The 22,548-nt window shown below is 40.5% G+C and overlaps 1 protein-coding gene across 1 annotated transcript in view; it reads right to left on the minus strand.

Moving 5' to 3' along the window:
• Window positions 1–2,055: 2,055 nt before the first annotated feature.
• Window positions 2,056–22,548, minus strand: part of BTC (betacellulin) — a 50,939-nt gene continuing 30,446 nt past the window's right edge. The window contains exons 3-6 of the mRNA XM_080916029.1: window positions 8,959–9,076; window positions 5,024–5,170; window positions 3,507–3,614; window positions 2,056–2,111 (exon numbers count right to left, since the gene is read on the minus strand). Coding sequence (XP_080772155.1) covers window positions 3,509–3,614; window positions 5,024–5,170; window positions 8,959–9,076 — 371 coding nt within the window. The 3' untranslated portion in view covers window positions 2,056–2,111; window positions 3,507–3,508. The remainder of the gene's footprint in view (window positions 2,112–3,506; window positions 3,615–5,023; window positions 5,171–8,958; window positions 9,077–22,548) is intronic.

Genomic DNA, 22,548 nt, shown 5'->3' on the forward strand with positions numbered 1-22,548 from the left:
TTATCACACACATAGAACACACGCAAACACACACACACACACACACACACACACACACACACACACAGGCTTTACACTCTCTTAAAGGTACCTTAAATCTTGTGGCTTCTGAAAGCATTGCATAGCTAAGAACTGATGTCAACAGCTTTTAAACAGACAGTTTTATGCTCCCCAAACCAAGGAAAATTGATTTCACGTTTCCAGTTCCCCAGGAAGTACTTCAGCAGGCCAGCCAAATACAGCTGAAGGTAGAGTCCAAAGAAAGGGTCAAAATGCTAAGCAGTCAGTCAGTCACATGGGTGTCCCCATACTTCCAAATGCTTCCTTATAAAAGAAAACACATGAGCCAAGTAGAGTATCTCAAATGCCCCAATGAATGGTTTCTATAAACTTTTAAAAGCAGTTGTATTTCTACTTATTCCCACTAATAATTCATAGTACCAGTAGAAAATTCCCAAGGAAAAATATGGCTGCTTTGTTTAAAAATAAATGTATTTTATTTCATCATAATCTTGACAGTCTATATAAACAATGTAGTATATGCAAAACCATTACAAAATACACTTTAAAAAACATGAAATTTTTTCATGATCTCAGAATTTCAAGAGACACTGTTAAATGTTTCAGATAAAAACTGAGGAGACTCCCAACGTTGATTGCTTTGGTCAGTCAGCCAAGGACCAGGAAGCAGGAACACGTAACAGTACTGGTGGTATTTTTAATGTTCTAGTGGCCATTTAATTCAAAGCTGTTTAGCATTGAGGCAGGCTGAAGAGAACACTCACACGGGAGACTAAATAAAACAGGAATCAGAGTCAGGTATGGGGAGCCTTTTTTCAAGAATGGACATTAAGTCACAAGGAAGAAAAACTATTTTGAATCTTGTCAGTTTTTAGATTTAGCTGGAATTGTCAGGTAAGCTTCATCATTGAAACCCAGCCTACAGGGAATCTCTCTTGTAAAGTAAAATTTACAAGGATCCCAGGAGGCAGGAAACAGCACTGTCTGAGGACATCTTCCCATTGGCTTCTGTAAGTGATCTACCTAATCAACGTGGAAATTCCCATGCCCTATGGAATACTGACTAAAGGTAAATTTTAATTTTTTTATGTTTAATACAGTTTCCATTAAATGCAGCATATGATCAAAGGAACACAATAGTGACAAAATAGTTCAATTCATACATGCTATCTAGGGTCAGGACATTTACTCATGTCACTGAGACTCTATGAAGAAGCAGATAATACTAAGTCATGATGCTGGCTGACATCAGCTCTAGCCAGGACTCCATACTCTGCGCCAGTGCAGAGAAATCTCCCTACCATCTCAGAACATAGCATAGTTCAGAAGGAAATCTTGGATTACGTTATTGAGTTAGGTCTCAGGAACTCAAATTAGCAAAAAATGGTAAGAGCTTTGGATTTGCGACTGACTCGGTTCTGGCTCTCTCGATTCCTCTATCTCTAAATCTAAGTGAAATTACTTATCTTTTGCATATATAGGAATGAGGACAAAAATGCGAAATTTCACAGACTACTGAAACGGTAAATTGGAATAATATATTTCAAGCATATGGTAAGTCTATAAAAAGGGCAGCCCTATTATTTGACTCAGGTTTTTTGTTTGGTTGCTTGTTCGTTCAATAGGTTTTGTGTTTTGAGACAGGGTTTCTGTGTGTAGCCCTGGCTATTCTGGAACTTTCTTTGCAGACCAGGTTGGCCTTGAACTTATAGAGAGAGAGATCTGCTTGCCTCTGCCTCCCAAGTGCTGGGATTAAAGGCCTGTGCCGTCACTGCCTGAGAATGACTCAATTCTAATCTAGTTTCTTTCCCACTTTGATTTGTTTAATAATCCTGCAGCAAAGTTTATATTCTGATGTCCCTCGTTGTCACCTAACCAGGTCATTTTCTCTCAACTCTGAAGACTGTAACAAAAATATTATTATTTAAAAACAACAACAAACAACACACAGTTACAAATAAAAATTAGAAAAGCAAATACAATATTTAAACATTCATTTCTGTTAGCTGTTTTCCTGAGACATGTCTGGTCCATCTGCAAATGAGTCTGGTCTTTTGTAGCTTGCCACCAGCTTGTGGTAACTTTATAACCTGTAAGCATGAAGAACACAGGGGCAGCAACTTTAGAAGAATGCACCGTTAAACAGTAGCTAATCCAGAGTTGGCTTCTGTGTCCCGAGTCATTGGGGTTGTCTTAGTAATGAATGATAAGAACGTTGTAATTCCTCAGCAAGTGTTACTAGCCACGATTGGCTTCCACAAAGGAGAGTCATTGTACCCAAAGTTAGTGGAAAGTGACTGCTTTTGAACAAGGAAACACCAGGCCTGATTGCTCCAAGCCTCTCTAACCTAGAGGAACTGAACTGGCCAGGAATTTAACCAGTGCCATGAAGAGTTAGCAGAAAGAGAGAAATTATGTTTCCTTAAACACGAGTCTCAGTGCCGCGAACTGTGACGGCACCACATGCTACGTTATTTTAAAAATAGTCTTAGTTGGATTTCATGTCATTCTAACCCAGATCATCCCACTTCGAATCTGCAGGTTGTGCTGTGTGCGCCCCTTGCACATTTTCCAAGAAGGCGCCCCTGCTACTGATTCCATGGCTGGGACCCCGCTCCACTGTGACTCGTTTTGGGATGCAGCTGCCTAGTGTCGAGCATGTGATGAAGATTCAAAGCAGGGGCACTTTGGGGCCTTTTTTTCATATTTAGGTTTCAGCAGTGATTCCTGCTGCCACAGCATCTACTTCCACCGAGCAGGGTATCAATCAGTTCTCATTATGGCCCCTCCAGGCATTTGGTGGCTTTTTGCTGCTCCCAAAGTCAAGCAGCACGGTGGGTGGTCCTTCTTGACTCCTGGGAGACTGACCTAGTCATGTTTTCTCATCAGAATATCTGCACTGAAGAAGCAGAAAGGATCTGGGACTACTGCTAGGATCCTGACTCACGATACTACAGGAGGTGTGCTTTATGTGAGGTACGTTCTCCATCACCATCACCATCATCATCACCGCCAGCATCCTCAGCGTCATCGCCAACACCAATACCACCACCATCATCATTGTCACATCGCTATTGCATGTCCTCTCTTGATTTGATATGTTTAAATTAAAATACTTCTTTTATTTTAAAAAAGGGGGAGGATAGAAAAAAATATAAAATAACCATGACAGCTATGTAGCATTATAATGCCTAATTCTGTGGTAGCACACTTGATAAGGAAAAGGGTGGGGTTGTTTTTAAACATAAAATTAGGATTAATTATTTTAGCATGTTCATACAAAATCTTGTTTTTCTTTTTCTATGTTGTTATGCCATGATACACTTAGGGCAAAACTTTTAGGCTTTGTCACAAAGAAAATGAATTTATCTTTAGATGTTTGTACACATAACTCAATTCCGATCAGTAATTATTTGACATAATGAAGCCCCAACTCACCACTTACAGTCTCGAGCTTTCCCTTCTACTATGTTTAGCATACTTACCGTTAAGCAATATTGGTCTCTTGAATATCTTCACTTATGGGAGTTTTATCTTTACCCAGAGTTTCCATTCTCTCTTCCTTCTTTTTTTTACGATGTTTCCGAAGAGGGCTTCAAAAATAACATATTAGAAATTAGTCTGAGTATGTAGAGTTCACGTCAGCATGCAAATATTCAGTAAGCCAGCCCCGGGCCTTCATTCTATGACGTTCAAGATGTCTAAGTTCCTTTTTGTCTTACGACCACCGTGTTCTCTTTTGACACATTCCTTATTTTTGAACTTAGGTTGAAGTTTTAGCTTTAACAGCCGTGGTGACATACATTTATATACACTGGAAGAATCTAGTTCCCGGTTATTGACAGAGATTAGTGGTACAGAAGAAAGTTGTCATGCAAAGTTATTCCATGGACAGAGCAATTAGCACAAATGGGTGTTGGGGAGAAGCAGAAAGGGCAGGAAGCAGGCATAAGAAACTGGAAGAGCAACCGTAACCCCTGGAAATATTACCAAACTTCTAGGCACGTTAATGAAAAAAAAAATGCTTTACTATTCTGGGCTGCACTCTAGTTTTCTGAACATGTGGTTCAAGATTAATATAAAAAGGTCATTTGCCATCTGTGTTCAACATGTCCTCTGACCTAACTGCTCAAGTAAAAATAGTCCTTTCTATCACAAAGTATAAAATCTCAAAACTATTTTTTACTCTAATAGCTAGGACTCCTGTAGATTACCGAGTTCAGTACATGTGTTTTACAGAAAATACGACCCAAGCTCAGAGACATTAAGAAACTTGTTTAAAATCTCAAAAATATCTAACTGTGGAGCTGGACAAAATTACTCTTTGCTTTGTTTTGGTTTGGGGTTTTTGTTTGTTTTTCTGTGCTTCTGTGTTTCATTCCAAGAACACTACAAAGGAATCAAGCCACACCCCCTTTCAGTACAGTCTGGATCCCAGAAGAGGATGCCATGGCTTAGGAAGGGATGCTCCTTGAAGCAAGAAAAAATTAAACTTAATAATAGCTTCCCAAAGAAACTGCTCACATATTAATAATTGTCCTAACCCACTGCCCCTCAAAGAGAAAAGAAAGGTGTCTCTGAATTCCAAATGCATAATGAAAACTCATAAAAATCAAAACAGAATTAATAACTTAATTATTTTAATATGGGCGCATAAAAGGTTTCAGTTTCTTTTTATTTTTCTTCAATGTCACTATATTATGAAACAGTTTTGGATTCATTTAGTTTACTAAGAACCACAACTGAACCATTTAGCCCAAATATAATTACAAATTTTATTTTAACTTATAATACTTACTCCTTGTAGATTGATTTAAAATTATCTACACTGTGTTTCACTACTAATACAACATACACAAGTCTCAAAAAGTTGAATTTTTTTAAAGCAAAGCAAAACTGGAGAGATAGTAGGAAAAACAGAAGAGAAAGCAAAGATAAAAGGGAACAGGAGAGAAGAAGATCTAAGTTCTCAGGTTTACTAAAAGTCAGCTTAAACACTCACTGGCAGCACGTGCAGACTCCGATGACTAAGACGATGAACGCCACCATGACCGCAATCAGGCAGACCACCAGGATCTGCCCCCTGTCCTGCTGGAGGTAAAACAGGTCCACTCGCTCACACCGTGCCCCGAAGTAGCCTTTCTCGCAGCTGCAAGGAAAACGATGCTCATGAGTCTCCAGTTCTCTTAGGAAGAAACTAGCAGTGTTTTTGTTCCGTAATAAAGAACATGGTTTCTTTTTTTTTTTTTAAACAACTTTATTTTACAAAACAAAGATAAATGTACAGATTTTAAACATTTTTTACTTAAAATTACACATTTTTGTCAGTACTTTTTTTTAGATTTTAACATAATTTTTATATAAAACTATATGAATATATTTTTAGTCAGTACTTGATTTTTTTCAAGGTTTGGTTGTATGCCTTGAAAACTTAATAGTTACAATGAGCTAAAGTACAATGTAAAATAAAATGTAACATGGAAATATTTAAAGTTTTCTTGTTTTGTAACTATTTTTTTATTTTTGTTTTGTTTTCTTTATTTCTTGGACTTCATACAGTCTGTGAGTTGTTTCTGGGGGAGTGCAAACCTGGTTTCTTTTAAAAAGGAAAAATAGAAAAAGGCCCGCTCTCCTCTGCTATCTTCAGGAGCAATTATACTTGGTTCCGCTGAAACCACCTTGTCTGGTAGGGACAAACTGTCATGGCCACCTATTAAATATTATATGGTTTTAACCTTTCAGACTGTGTTAAAAGGGGATGTTAAAGTTCCCTCCACAGCACTTCCAATTCATAAAACCCTCATGACAAGGAAGTCATTGTAGTGTAGGTCAAACATGTCACTGCATCAATGTGCTTCCTTAAAACAACATGATTTCCTAGCCAGCACTGGTGACTAATGCCTTTGATCCCAGCACTGGGAAGGAAAAGTCAGACAGATCTCTGTGAGTTCAAAGCCAGCCTGATCTACAGAGCTACTTCCAGGACAACCATAGTTTTACACACACACACACACACACACACACACACACACACACACACACACCCTGAGTTTTAACTCTATGGCTGGGAGACTTCATGTCAGGAAGCTTCTGTTGCCCATGTGTCCGCATGTCACAGACACATCACAAGTCCTGTCCTCGCCTGTTCTCTTAGTTGGCTGAGTATGAGCTACTTTCCATGTGTGTTCACCTCAGTCTTGACTCCACCCCTTCTAAGCTGTGTCTTTTGATTCCATGGTCCCTATTAAAGAAAAGCAGCCAGAATCAATCAGGGATTGTAGTGGGGTATGGCCTCCCTCAGTCTCTCACATCTCCATCAATATAACCTCAAAAAATACTTCAACTCAGCAGATCCCCTAAGCCTGTGGTGGTTGTTAGGGAAACTTTTGGCCAAGCTAGGACTTATCTATACAAGACTCCCTTGATCTAATGGCTCAGTGATATACAGATGCTGTATACAGTTCTATGAGTTGTTATGGAAACTCAAAAGATACATAAAAATGATGCATTTGAATCAAATTTATTTCTTGCAACACCAGCATCTTTGCATTCACATTTACCCTTATTCTCTACAGATATGCCCAAGCACAATGAGATATCGGTCACACACACAATTATTTCAACATCAGTAAGATCCTGCACCTTGAAAAGATTTCTGTGTAACCTCATTTATTTACAAACCTCAGGAATTATTGACAAGCTGTTCTGTAGCTGGGGTTCCACAAAAGCCAGGCAGTGAATTCCCACAAAGACAGGACTGCTTCAGTAATAAGTTGCTACCACTGTAGCTGACAAAATGTTTTAAAGGCCAACAGTAACAAACAGAAGCAATCTCAAGGGAAATGTGGGCTGTGATGGATCTAAGGATGCAGAAGAGGATCTCAGGACAGGTAGGAGAGAATTGTTTCACTCAAGATAATGAGTGCCTTCATTCTAAGACCAAAACATGGGGGAGGGAGCTGGAGAGGTGGCTCAGTGGTTAGGAGTACTTGCTATTCCTCCAGAAGTTCCAGGTTCAATTCCCAACACCTACGAGGAAGCTCAAAGCCATTTGTAATTCCAGTTCCAGATGATCCAGTCCTTCCTCTACCCTTCATGGGCTTCTGTGTAGATATGCTGTGCACATATATACTATACATATACACTCAGGTACACAGACACATAAGATAAGTAAATATTTAATTTTTTAAAAAAACACAGGTTAAAACTTTTGATATTTTAAAATATCAAAAATGGTCTTTAAATTAAGATTGAAAGGCTCACTTAATTAAATGTGGCAGGGAAAGTGATTAAGCAGCTATAAAAAATACAATTAAGTCTGACAAATATGCATGCTCCCTTTGAACTAAAGTAGTGGTTTCTTTAACAAGCCTACTACATACGACTCTTTAAAGCAACCGTCTTGCTCATAAATGTCCAGCTATTCCGTGCTGCTCTTTAGGAATTTTTGTGTAACTATGAACTCTCTGGGTTCAGTAGCTTTAACAAAATATTTAAGCAAGCAGAACTTCCTATAGGTTGTAACCTAATGACATCACACTAGAAGTCAAACTCGAACATGGCTAGAGCACCTCCCCAGTCACTTCACCATCCAACAAACAAACTGCACATCAGCTGGTGATGATTTTCACTCTGAGTCTCCATGTGGAAAGCAAGAGGAAGAGAGAGCCTGAAGCTCAAGTCATCTTACATCACCAGGAGGAAGAAGCTCTCTAGGGTAGCAGGGATTTGTATACCAAACCCTGAGAAGGGACACAGGATCCTACAGGGCATCTGCAAACACTGAAAACTAGGCCAAGAAAGTTGATTTGGAAGGCTAAGGAAATGGGTATTACCCTCCTGTTTAATGGGGGAAACTGTGAATTGATCTTAGGTAGGGAGATTACACAATCTGGTTTCCATCTCAGAAGATGGCACAGTTAAAAAACAATAAATCTGCAGGCACGGGAACCAGTCAGGGGGAAAAATGTTCTGAGTCACAGGGCATTCGTCTTTTAAAAATTCAGTGTATGTCTCTAAGCCAGTAAAACCTAAATGAACAATTTAAATCAGGTCTATTCTTCACACACACACACACACACACACACACCCTTTTTATACACTAGCAATTATTATTCCACCTCTAAGTATTATCTGTGCAGATTTCTTTTTAGAATTAAATTAAATTTTGAGGAAGCCTGTATAAAATTGTGAGATTTTTGTATGCTTGTGAGATTCTTATGGGGAATTATATATTAGAAGCTGTGCAGAACATACATACATGGCCTGTGAACTTGAGGTTAAAATTATGCTTAAAGACTCACTTGATCCCTACGTGAAGGAAAATCCTAGAATTCTCTTTACAGGGGCATCCCATTAGGAGAAAATGAATATTAATAGTACACGCAAAAAGTTGGAACTTGGACTCTTGATCTAAGACTGGAAAAGTCAAGTCCTCTTCAAACTTACTCCCGAGTGGGCTAAATAGGCCGTGACGATTTCTGCTTAGAACTAGGACTGACTTCCTTCCTCTTCACTGACACCTGGGAACGAAAACCAGCATCTAATCTGGCAGGTGTCCCTTCCTATTTACATTAACTGAGAAACTGTCCCACACGTGCCAAGGAATCTGGTTTCATTTGAAACACCCAGGAGATGATGGGAACGATCGAGCACCCTAACACGGTTAAAATCGCCTTTTCTCCCTCTAGGGAGGCGGGGCCACCAGCAGCACAGAATCGGAACTGGATGCTCATACTCAGATTTCAGGAGGAAAGACTGCGTCAGTTTCTCCACAAGCAGATGCTGAGCTGGGCCCTAAAATGTGGCTGACGGCAGGACCCGACAGAACTGTGTCCGGACAGATGGAAGGGTTAGCTCAGACTTTCCAATGTTGTCAAACCCCAGGCTGGGAGGGTGCTGCACCCTTCGCTCATGGGCACAGGGCCTTCCACTTACATGCAGGAGGGAGTTTGCTCGTCCACCACGAAGCGGCATCTCCCGTGGATGCAGTAATGCTTGTACTGCTTGGGGCACCGAGAGAAGTGGGTTTTCAATTTCTGTCGAGGGGTGGTACCTGGAGAAGAAGAAAACAGGATTAAAATACCAACTCCCTGTTTTATTCGTGGATTCACAACTGATATAGGCCTAATATTGAGGAAAGAGCCACAAGCCAGCTCCACCCAGAGCTAAACCTCCACACTCACGGCGTGACCAACACATGGCAGGATTGAGACCCGGGGAGAGGAAGCAGAAAGGCATATAGCAGTCACTGCAGAGTCCCGTATGGCAGGATTGAGACCCGGGGAGAGGAAGCAGAAAGGCATATAGCAGTCACTGCAGAGTCCCGTATGGCAGGATTGACACCCGGGGAGAGGAAGCAGAAAGGCATATAGCAGTCACTGCAGAGTCCCGTTTCCCATATGCCAACGATATTAAGTCGCGATTCGGTTCACAACATCCACCGAACTTCTTTATATTAACATAACACACAGAAACTCTGTGTGGCAAACAGAAGAACCCGGAAGACTTTTAAACAACCAGTACCAAGATTTCCGTGACACCGAGATGTCATGCAGATTTCTCGGGATCCATGGGAAATTGCTTCAAGGCCCTTCTGGGGTCCTTAAACCCGACGAAATGGAAACTTCTTATAGAATGTGGTATAATGTGTATACATAATGTATAAACATTCTATACATTAAGTCATGTCTAAATTACCATACCTGGTACAACATGAATATCAAAGAAGCTCTTACGCTGTGTTGTTCGTAAAAAACAGACTAATCTCTAGGACAGGTTTGAGCCACAGTTGGCCGAAGGCATCGGTGCAGAGCTCACAGGCTCTGAGGGCTACTCTAAAATGTAGTGGATGCCAGATTGCGGCTGAGTTTGCTGGCTGACCTGGTTTCACCTTTCAATCACTCGACTCCCAGGCCGACTGTTTGCCCACGTCAGATATTCTGATCTCGTGCATGGCACTGAGTGGGGACTCATCAGAAAAGACTGTAACTCTCCTAGAAAAAACTGCACAGCATGCCCAAGCGAAGACCTGTGCACGCTGCCAAACCAATTCATAAGTCACCCCACTCGCTGAGCATTTTCTAAGCCTTTAAGTGCAGGCCCCAAAGCATCAGTGAACAAAGTGCCCTCTGTCTGTTCCAGTTTGAATTGATAGCACAAATCAAAGTTAGGAACAGCCAGAAAAACTGCTATAGCAGCCATAAAAACAATTGCAAAGTGGGGTGGGGAGGACCCTGAACCAGGTGCAAGGGTCGGTGTGTAAGTTTGAGCAGTACCCCTTCACTATCTGTACTGGCTGGTTTTGTGTCAACTTGACACAAGCTGGAGTTATCACAGAGAAAGGAGCCTCAGTTGAGGAAATGCCTCCATGAGATCCAGCTGTAAGGCATTTTCTCAACTAGTGATCAAGGGGGAGGGTCCAGCCCATTGTGGGTGGTGCCATCCCTGGGCTGGTAGACCTGGGTTCTATAAGAAAGCAGGCTGAGCAAGCCAGGGGAAGCAAGCCAGTAAGTGACATCCCTCCATGGCCTCTGCATCAGCTCCTGCTTCCTGACCTGCTTGAGTTCCAGTCCTGACTTCCTCTGCTGATGAACAGCAATATGGAAGTGTAAGCTGAATAAACCCTTTCCTCCCCACCTTGCTTCTTGGTCATGATGTTTGTGCAGGAATAGAAACCCTGACTGAGACACTAGCTGAGAGCAGATAGCCCAATTGAGCTGCTCGAGTCTTGGTTTCTTCATCTGTAAAGTCAAGATGACAAGGCCCACCTTAACAGGCTGTTGAGAGGTATAAGCAAAGATGTGAAAAAAAAAATCCTTTTTAAAAATCGTGAGAGCCCCCAGCAAATGAACCTGCATCAGCACAGACAAGCAGATGTGATGGAATGAGAGGATCTTGTCAGGACGAGCAAAAGGTGCAAGGAATGGAGTGAGAGGGTCTCAGTGCACTGCAGTGACACATGAAGCAAGGGACACTAGGGTGGTTTGTACCAACAAAGCTGTATGGTACTTGGAATACACTGCACTGGGGAGCAGTCTCTCAACCATCAGGCAAGGCACCGTTGAGCACACTAACATAAAGAGATGCTGGGCACTGGGGGTATGTGGGCAAGTGTGAGTGTGCATCTGGACCAGGGAATGGAAAGGAAGAAGATAACCTCAAGATGTAAGCGAGACCTCCTGGCAGATCTTTATGCTCCAGGAGGTCTTTCTTGATTTGCAAAGCACCCTGGCCTTTAAACCTAAGCCATAAGGCCCTGTATCCAAAACCTGACTAACGCCTCTCATTGCTGGGTTTCTTTATATGCACCCAGACTTACAATAAACGCCACATAGAATATCATTCCAGAAGGCAGATTAGCCAGCAGCTTCTGGCTGAGGTGATTTATGAAGACTCTGCCCCTGCAAGCAGGACAGACTCCATTTCATTGCTCAGCTGGCCTTGCAGGAGAAGCATGGTTTTTAGTATTCCTGGTGTCATTTGGATTTAAAACCCCTTTCAGGCCACCAGGCAGCAAATGTCTGCTGATTTCTCCATGGAACTTTCAGAACTGAAACAGAAATAAATCACACATCCTGATATTTAATAGCAAATGAAGAAAAACCTGTCTCACAGTATCTTTGAAATGAGAAAATCTGTTGTCATTCTCCCTGCCGATGGCATCTAGAGAAACAGTTACTTCTCACCCAGACTCACACTGTCTGAAAATGAACTGGAAAGCTGGATTCCATCAAGAGAGCCTTACTTGGGTAAGAGAGCCTGGGGGAGAGCCCATTCCACCCTTCAGGTGCACAGATATTTATCAAGAAGCAGTTAAAGGATAAAGTTACCATTTCTATGATAAAATGACCCTCAGTCCCAACTCTTGTGTTTCTCTCTTGAAAACTGAATAGCATACTCCTAAAACACAGGACAAAATAGTATCCATGGTTTTAGAAGGGGATGAGTTAAATTGGTCTCCTTCCTCTCGCCTTAACCTGGTCCAATGCACTTTATCTGATTGAATTGTTTCCTTAAAGGTAAGGTGGTACTTCAGAATTTCACAGAGCAGTTACCCTGTCAGATGGCCGGGATGCAAGAATAGCTTCAGTCTTGGAGGGCTGATAAGGATGCTGTATCTCAATCTCTGTGGAACACTGGGGTACACTGGCTGGTTATGTGTCAACTTGACACAAGCTGGAGTTATCACAGAGAAAGGAGCCTCTGTTGAGGAAATGCCTCCATGAGATCCAGCTGTAAAGCATTTTCTCAACTAGTGATCAAGGGGGAGGGCCCAGTCCATTGTGGGTGGTGCCATCCCTGGGCTGGTAGAGCAAGCCAGGGGAAGCAAGCCAGTAAGTGACATCCCTCCATGGCCTCTGCTTCAGCTCCTGCTTCCTGACCTGCTTGAGTTCCAGTCCTGACTTCCTTCCCACCTTGCTTCTTGGTCATGATGTTTGTGCAGGAATATAGACCCTAACTAAGACAACTGGCTTCTCAAGATTCAAAGGTCAATTGAGTCCAAAACAATTAGTTACAGCAGATAAGTATATGCAAAGAGTTTGCTGTAAGGATCAGAAACAAAGACATCTTGCTTGGCTCATGTGGGCCGTTTGATGAGAAGCACTTGCTCTCATTGAGTAAGATGTCTTGTTAGATTCTATGTGACAAATTCCCGTGGGCTAATCCACTGGAGAGAAAACCAAAAGATAACTAGATAATTTAGTTCTGATATGGAATTTTCCTGAGTCTGACACATTAGAACATAATTATTACATAGCAGAGTTTTTGCAACATTTGTTTCCATTCCAATAGAGCTTGCTAAGAAGTATATTTAATAATTATGCAAGTGGCATGCTACCAGTAACTCTATTCATCGGGTAAGGATAGCATACTATAATTATCATAACATTTAAACATTTTGTTATATTGAGTATTTAATTAAATTACATGCGTATATGCATGTGTGCATGCATGACATGGTATGAATAATTGAATACATGAATGTGGACATCAAAGGGCCACTTGAAACAGTTGGCTGTCTCCATCTACCACGTGGGTTCTAGGGATCAATCTCAGGTCCTCAGGCTTGGGCAGCAAATGCATTTACCAACTGAGCCAACATCAGCCCAGAAATGCTTTGTGTAATACTTAGTGTAGTGATTATAAGTCATTATCTCTGTCCCCTTAGTTACGTGTTTAAAAGAACTAACTACAGGAGGATGCTAAATAGTGAAATAGAAGTCTTACACGATAAAGAGAGAGGAGGAGAAAGACAATGACTACAAATTTGTCCTTCCATATGCATAGCTGACCTGTAAAATAAAGAAGCATACCCAGAAGAGGACATACAAAGTCCCCAAGAGCTGGGGGCTAAGTTTTCTTCTAGCCTATGAATCTTGTCAAAGGCTTTAATAATCTACTTCTAGGCTTCTTAGCTGCTTCCCAGCAGAGGTTTCCTCCTTTTGCAATCTCCTTGTGCCAAAATCTTAAGATAGCTTTATATCTTTAAAGTTAACTTTCCTTCTTATCTTACCAGCTGTCTCATTGGATTGGATGCATGGAAAATTCACAGTGCCCTTGAAACAATGAAAAGGTTGAAATTTAAGAAATATCCATGCATCTTGCAGCTAAATGTCATTTCCTATAGACAGGTGGAAGGGAAAAGTCTCCCTTACAGAGAAACTGGGATCTACCATTGAGACTGGAGAGAGCTGGGAACCATGGGATAGTGTTAAAGCAAAGTTAGACCAGGGTGGTCATTACAAACCTAAGGTCTATACAGAGAGCTGACCTGCTATAGTATAGTAAAGGAAATAGGACCAATACATTTTGAAATGGTTGGATAAGCATGCTCAAGAGCTCACATGTTAAAGTCTTGGTCATCTGACTTATTGGCAATTGGTTGAACCATCAGAAAGGCACGTGTGGTGGGAGAGCTTGGCTCAGTCAGGGTGGGCCTGAACTACAGGATGATGGTTTCTTTCTCCCTTGGCTTCCCAACTGGCATGGAAGTGAGTGCCCTCCCTGAGTGGTGACATGGTTACCATGAAGCACAACCTCACCACAGGCTCCGAAGCAACAAAGCCAAGAGTTCATACAGTGTTATTATTTGATAAGGTTTTCGGTGCCCCACTAAATACATGAACCCAACATGAGAAAAATCTAACAATAGAAAGCAAACTTTGGCAGGACTAAATGGAGAAATGATTCTTACCACATACTAAATCCAGCAGACAAGACGCCTGTGAAGAGAAATTAAACACCTTTGCTACTCGGCAAGCTCATGTTCGGGCTCAGGAATGTTGTACATGAGGAGTGGACTCTGATCCCTACATGCTCCACTCAGCACTGCAGTGGATGATTGCTGGGAGCAGCCCACTTGTGCCTATAGTAAGACAATGTGTCCCAAGAAGGACAGGAATATACTCAAAGCTTTCCTGGCCAGAAATGTAGATGCTGAGTCCTAGTACATCCAAAAGTCATTGGTAAGGAATATAAGCAAAAGAAAAAAAAAAAAAAAAAAAATATATATATATATATATATATATATATATATATATATATATACAGAGAGAGAGAGAGAGAGAGAGAGAGAGACACTCATCCAGGATCATCCAGAAAACTGTCACACTGATAGAATCACTGACATACTAGAAGGTTTCAATCTCATGTTTACCATAGGTGCATGAGGACAAAATATAATTAAGATGGCAGTGGCTTAGACATTACAGACTGAACAAACCTAACTGACATTTGTACGCACAACTTGTCTCAGCAACAGAATGTGTGCTATTTCCCAAGTGCAGTGTGTTTATCAGGTTGGATCAGTGACTTGATACATTTAAGAAGCCTGAAGTTATTCGAATACCTTTCACAATGAAAATACCTTATTCAAATATTGATCACAATGAAATAAAATTAGAAATAGAAAATAGTGGAAGGAACAGTGGGAGGTTTACCAGTGCGGTTGAGCAATGTGCTTCTGCAACACATGAATTTAAAAGAGAAGCTGGAAAACATCTTGAAACAAACAGAACATATCAAAACACACTAGGTATAGCAGACACAGCACTAAAAGTTTATAGAGGCAAAGACTTGCATTATAGTAGGAGAGAAATCTCAAATAGATAACCAATTTCAAAAGTAACAAATGAAAAAATCAAGCCAAAATTTGGGAGAAGCAAACAAATAACAGATTTCAGTGAACATAAGAGAGCACAGAACAGCAAAACAATTATATATGTAACAGAATGACTTTTGTTTCTGGAAAAGCAAATAAAACTATCAAATCTTTAGGAATAGTTAATGACAAAAGAAGGGAAAACACAAATACTAAAATGTAGACAGAAATGTAAGAGGAAATATTGCATTTGTGCCATAGAGACAAAGCCTATAGTAATAAAAATTCGATGAAAAAGTATGCAGCAGCAAAGTGAAAGACCCTTAAGAAATGCATTAAGATCTAGAACAGTCTACCATAGCAGCATTGTAGTGAAATACAAAATCTTCACATGTACATGGCTTGTGAGAAGACTGTAACTGTAATCTCCAAAAAGCCCCAACTAAAGAGACTTCACATGCTTCGCTGGTTAATTCTATCAAATATTTAACTAATGCCAACACATTATAAACTCTTGCCAAAATCTGAAGGGAAAACATACTTCTAAACTTATTTTACAACCTCAGCATCATCTTAACACCAGAGTCAGAGACACAACAAGCAAAGAAAAAACACACACACAAGTGCTCCCAGATAAACCTGGATGCAAACTTTCAATAAAATGCTAGGAAATAAAACCACACAGAAAACTTAAAAGACCATGAATTATGAATGAGAAAATAAATTTATCTGTAGGAGGTAGGGAAGAATCAGTATTAAAAAGCAGCCAGAATAATGCACTACATTAACAAACCAAATGAAGTCAAGTGACTTACATGCATGTAAAAAAGGCTTGTTAATAGTCATTATTCTTTTCTAATAAAAATATCTCCACAAACTCTGATTGGAAAGAAATTACATCAATATAAGTCATATCTGAAAGCCCGGAGCTAACATTACACTTAAGGGTAAAAAATTTTAAACTTCCCTGCTAAGACTAAGAATGAGGAAGAATACAGTCTTGTAACTTCTACTCAACACAGGATTGGAAATGGCAGACAGAAAAATTAGAATAGAAAAAAAAAGACATTGAAATTAGAAAAGCACAGTTAAAACTGTCCCAATTTCCACCAGGAACAGCAGAGAGCCAGGGACGCAGGTCTGGTGAGACTGCACTGCAAGTAGCCTAGGCACAGAGAGGTCTGGGCTGAGCCCAAAGAAAGCATGTCCCCCGAATCCCGCCAGATTGGTTCAGGAGAGCAGGAACTCTGCCATAGAAACTCGAATTCCACACTGAGGGCCCATGCATGTGGACCAAACACTCAGGCCATCTGGTACCAGAAACAGCAGAGATCTAGGAACACTGGCAAAGTACACGGGAGAAATGGGAAACAATCACTAACAACAAGACCACATATAATCACGGACAAAAAGATAGCAGGAGGAAAACAAAAGAAATTACCCAATGGAAACCAAGACAATCTGGTAACACTCAAAACTAGCTCTCCCATCACAGCAAACAGCAGAATGCCAAACATTCCAGAAAAAGAAGACTCAGACCCAAAATCATTCCACAAGATGATGATAGAGATCCTTAAAAAGGAAGGGAGGAAAAGCATAAAGAAATAGAAGCGTTTAAAGAGGAAACAAGAAAAAAACTCAAAGAACTCAAAGAACTAGAGGAAAACAGAGCCTAAGAGATGAAGGAATTGAAGAAGAAATTTAAAATGGAAATGGAAACAATAAAGAAAACATTAAAAGAGACAACCCTGGAGGCAGAAAACCTAAAAAAGAAATCAGTAGTCACAGATGCAAGCATCTCCAACAGACTACAAGACATGGAAGAGAGAATCTCAGGGGCCGAAGACAACATGGAAAACATAGAAAAAACAATCAGAGAAGATGCATAAGCCAAAAAGCTCCTAACCCAAAATATCCAGGAGATCCAGGACACAATGAGAAGACATAACCTAAGGATAATAGGAATAGAAGAGAGCAAAGAATATCAACTAAGAGGCACAGTAAATATCTTCAACAAAATAGAAGAAAACTTCCCTATCCTTAAGAATGAGATGACCATGATCATAAAAAGAAGCCTACTGAACTCCAAATAGAGTGGACCAGAAAAGAAATTACTTCTGACACTTAATACTCAAAACACCAATGCACAAAGCAAAGAAAGAATACTAAAAGCATCAAGGGAAAAAGGCCATGTAACATATAAAGGCAGACCAATCAGAATCACACCCGATTTCTCAACAGAGACTATGAAAGCTAGAATATCCTGGACATGCATCATGCAGACCCTAAGAGAATACAAGTGTCAGCCCAAGCTGCTATACCCAGCAAAACTATCAATCACCATAGATGGAGAGACCAAGATATTCCAGGACAAAACTAAATTTACACAATGTCTGACCACAAACCCAGCACTACAATGAATTATAGGTGGAAAACCCAATACAAGGAGGGAAACTACATCCTAGTAAAAACAGGAAAATATCTAAGCAAGAAAACCAAAAGAAGAAAGACACACAGGCACAATTCTACCTCTAAAAGCAAAAATAGCAGAAAACAGGAACCACTATTCCTTAATATCTGTTAACATAAATGGGCTCAATTCCCCAATAAAAATATATAGGCAATCAGACTGGATACATAAACACGATCCAGCATTTTGCTGCATACAGGAAACTCATCTCAGAGACAAAGACAGACACTATCTCAGGGTAAAAGATTGGGAAAAAATCTTCCAAGCAAACGACCCCAAGAAGCAAGCTGGAGTGGCCATTCTAATATCAAATAAAGTAGATTTTCAACCAAAAGTAATCAAAAAAGATAAGAAAGAAAACAAATTACCCATTACAGGGATAATTTATTAGGAGGAACTCTCAGTTCTTAACATATATGCTACAAACACAAGAGCACCCAGATTCATAAAAGAAACCCTACTAAAGCTCAAAAAATACATTGTACCCCACATAATAATAGTGGGAGACCTCAACACCCCACTCTTATCAATGGACAGAACATGAAAACAGAAACTGTACGAGGACACAGTGAAACTAGCAGAGGTTATGAACCAATTGGAATTAATAGACAACTATAGAACATTTCATCCTAAAACAAAAGAATACACCTTCTTCTCAGCACCTCACCACACCTCCTCCAAATTTGATCATATAATTGGTCACAGAACAATCCTCAATAGATATAAGAAATTGAAATATTCCCATGCATTCTATCAGAACTCCATGGTCTAAGGCTGGTCTTTAATAACAACAAAGTCACAAAAACACCATAAAGAGATGTAAACTAAACAATGCTCTATTAAACGATAGCATGGTCAAATACAAAACAAAGAAAGAAGTTAAGAATTTTCTAGAATTTAATGAAGATGAAAACACAACATACCCAAACCTATGACATGCAATGAAAGCAGCACTGAGAGGAAAATTCATAACTCTGAGTGCTTCCAAAAAGTAATTGGAGAAAGCATACACTAACAACTTGACAGCACAGTTGAAAGCTCTAGAACAAAAGGAAGTAGATATACACAAGAGGAGTAGACAGCAAGAAATAATCAAACTTAGAGCACAAATTGACCAAATAGAAACAAAAAGAACCATTCAAAGAATCAACAAAACCTAGAGCTGGTTCTTTGAGAAAATTAACAAGATTGATAATCCCTTAGCCAGACTAACTGGAGGGCAAAGAGAGAGTATCCAAATTAAGAAAATCAGAAAGGAAAGTGGAGATCTGCCACGCGGACCGCCAGCTCCTAAGGGTGAAAAACTGGTGAGTGGGGGATCTGGGCAGCCAGGGAGCAGAGAGATCTCTGCGGAGTGCGCATGCAGGGCGCACCCTCTCACCTGCCTGATCCAGGGACCACGAACAGAACTTTGGAACTTCTGTTTCCACCCGGCGGCGACTTCAGGGCGCGAAACAGAGCCCAGCCCATCTGCCTCGCGGACCGCCAGCTCCTAGGGCTGAAAAACTGGGACCAGGAACAAAACTTTGGAACTTCTGTTTCCACCCAGCAGCGACTTCAGGGCGCAGAGCAGAGCCAGGCCCATCTGCCACGCGGACCGCCAGCTCCTAAGGGTAAAAAAACTGGTGAGTGGGGGATCTGGGCGGCCGGGGAGCAGAGAGATCTCTGCGGAGTGCGCACGCGGGGCGCACCCTCCCGACCTGCCTGATCCGGGGTCCAGGAACAGAACTTTGGAACCTCTGTTCCCACCCAGCGACTCTGAGGCATAGAACAGGGCTGGGCCCATCTGCCACCTGGACCAGTGGAGATCCAGGGACACAGACCAGATACAAGGGAAAGGTGAGAACATATCACTGACAACAAAATGGCAAGAGGAAAGCGAAAGAGTATATCCCAAGGAAACCAAGACAACCTGGCAACACCAGAACCAAGCTCTCCCATAACAGCAAACATCGGAATGCCAAACACTCCAGAAAAAGAAGACGCAGACCTGAAATTATACCTCAAGATGCTGATAGAGATACTTAAACAAGAACGGGAGGAAAAGCAAAAAGATTCAGAAGCTTTTAAAGAGGAAACAAGGAAAACACTCAAAGAACTCAAAGAACTAGTGGAAAACACAACCAAAGAGACGAAGGAATGGAAGAGGGAATTTAAAACGGAAATTGACACAATAAAGAAAACACTAAAAGAGATAACCCTAGAGGTAGAACACCTAAAAAAGAAATCAGGGGTCACAGAAGCAAGCATTTCCAATAGATTACAAGAGATGGAAGAGAGAATCTCGAGGGCAGAAGACAACATTGTAAACATAGACAAAACAGCCAGAGAAGATGCAAAAAACAAAAAGCTCCTAACCCAAAATGTCCAGGAAATACAGGACACAATGAGAAGACCGAACCTAAGGATAATAGGAATAGAAGAGGGAGAAGAGTATCAACTAAGAGGCACAGTAAATATCTTCAACAAAATCGTAGAAGAAAACTTCCCTACCCTCAAGAATGAGATGACCAGGAGCATAAAAGAAGCCTTCAGAACTCCAAATAGGTTGGACCAGAAAAGAAATACCTCCCGACACATAATAGTAAAAACACCAAGTGCCCAAAGCAAATCAAAATTAGGGCAGAAATAGACCAAATAGAAACAAAAAGAACCATTGAAAAAATCAACAAAACCAAGAGTTGGTTCTTTGAGAAAATCAACAAGATTGATAAACCCCTAGCCAGACTAACTACAGGGCAAAGAGAGAGTATACAAATTAACAAAATCAGAAAGGAAAGTGGAGACATAACAACTGAAACTGAGGATATTCAAGAAATCATCAGATCCTACTACAAAAACTTATACTCCACGAAATTGGAAAATCTGGAGGAAATGGACAAATTCCTGGACAGATACAAGATCCTAAAGTTAAACCAGGACCAAGTAAACCATCTAAATAACCCTATAACACCTAAAGAAATAGAAGAAGTCATCAAAAGCCTCCCAACCAAAAAGAGCCCAGGTCCAGACGGGTTCAGTGCAGAATTTTATCAGACATTTATTGCGGATATAACACCAATACTCTCCAAACTATTCCAAAAGATAGAATCAGATGGAATACTACCTAACTCGTTTTTTGAGGCTACAATAACCCTCGTACCTAAACCACACAAAGACCCTACAAGGAAAGAGAACTTCAGACCAATCTCACTTATGAACATTGATGCAAAAATACTCAACAAAATACTTGCAAACCGAATCCAAGAACACATCAGAACGATCATTCATCATGACCAAGTAGGCTTCATCCCTGGGATGCAGGGATGGTTTAATATAAGGAAATCCATCAATGTAATCCACCATATAAACAACCTCAAAGAACAAAATCATATGGTCATCTCACTAGATGCTGAGAAAGCATTTCACAAAATTCAACACCCCATCATGTTAAAAGTCCTGGAAAGAACAGGAATCCAAGGTCCATAATTAAACATAATAAAAGCAATATACAGCAAACCAACAGCCAACATCAAACTTAATGGTGGGAAACTTGAAGCAATCCCACTAAAATCAGGGACTCGACAAGGCTGCCCACTCTCCCCCTACCTATTCAACATAGTACTGGAAGTCCTGGCTGGAACAATTAGACAGCAAAAGGAGATCAAGGGGATACAAATCGGAAAGGAAGAGATAAAAACATCACTCTTTGCTGATGACATAATAGTGGACTTAAGTGACCCCAAAAATTCCACCAGAGAACTCCTACAGCTGATAAACAAGTTCAGCAAAGTGTCTGGATACAAAATTAACTCAAACAAATCAGTAGCCTTCCTATACTCAAAGGACAAAATTGTGGAGAAAGAAATTAGGGAAAAGGTACCCTTCACAGTCGCCACAAAAACTATGAAATACCTTGGTGTGACTCTAACTAAGCAAGTGAAGGACCTGTATGACAAAAACTTCAAACCTCTACAGAAGGAAATTGAGGAGGATCTCAGAAAATGGAAAGCTCTCCCTTGCTCATGGATTGGAAAGATCAACAGTTTGAAAATGGCCATCCTACCAAAAGCAATCTACAGATTCAACGCAATCCCCATCAAAATTCCAACACAGTTCTTCATGGAATTGGAAAGATCAATGTGCAATTTCATATGGAACAACAAAAGACCTAGAATAGCGAAATCCATCCTCAACAACAAGAAAACATCTGCGGGAATCACTATCCCTGACCTCAAGCTATATTACAAGGCAATTGTGCTGAAAACTGCATGGTACTAGTACAGAAATAGGCATGTGGATCAATGGAATAGAATAGAAGATCCAGAAATGAGCCCTCATGTATATGGTCACCTGATATTTGACAAAGGAGCCGTAAACATTCAGTGGAAAAAGGACAGCCTATTCAACAAATGGTGCTGGTCCAACTGGCACTCAGCATGCAAAAAAATGAAAATAGACCCTTTCTTATCTCCTTGTACAAAGCTCAAGTGTAAGTGGATCAAATTTCTCCACATTAAACCAAATACACTGAAACTATTAGATGTGAAAGTAGGGAAAACCTTAGAACATATAGGCACAGGAGAAAATTTTCTGAACAAAACACCAATGGCTCAACCTCTAAGGTCAAAGATTAACAAATGGGACTTAATGAGATTGCAAAGTTTCTGTAAGGCTAAGGACATCGTCAAGAAAACAAAACGGCAGCCAACAGAATGGGAAAAGATCTTTACCAACTCCACATCAGATAGAGGCCTAATATCTAAGGTATACAAATAACTCAAAAAGCTAGACACCAGAGAATCAAATAACCCTATTAAAAATGGGGTACAGAGCTAAACAAAACGTTCTCAGTTGAGGAATATTGAATGGTTGAGAAATATCTGAGGAAGTGCTCGACATCCATAGCCATCAGGGAAATGCAAATCAAAACAACCCTGAGATTCCACCTCACACCAGTCAGATTGGCAAAGAT

Source organism: Micromys minutus, assembly GCF_963924665.1.
Source record: "Micromys minutus genome assembly, chromosome: 1".
Taxonomy (NCBI): Eukaryota; Metazoa; Chordata; class Mammalia; order Rodentia; family Muridae; genus Micromys; species Micromys minutus.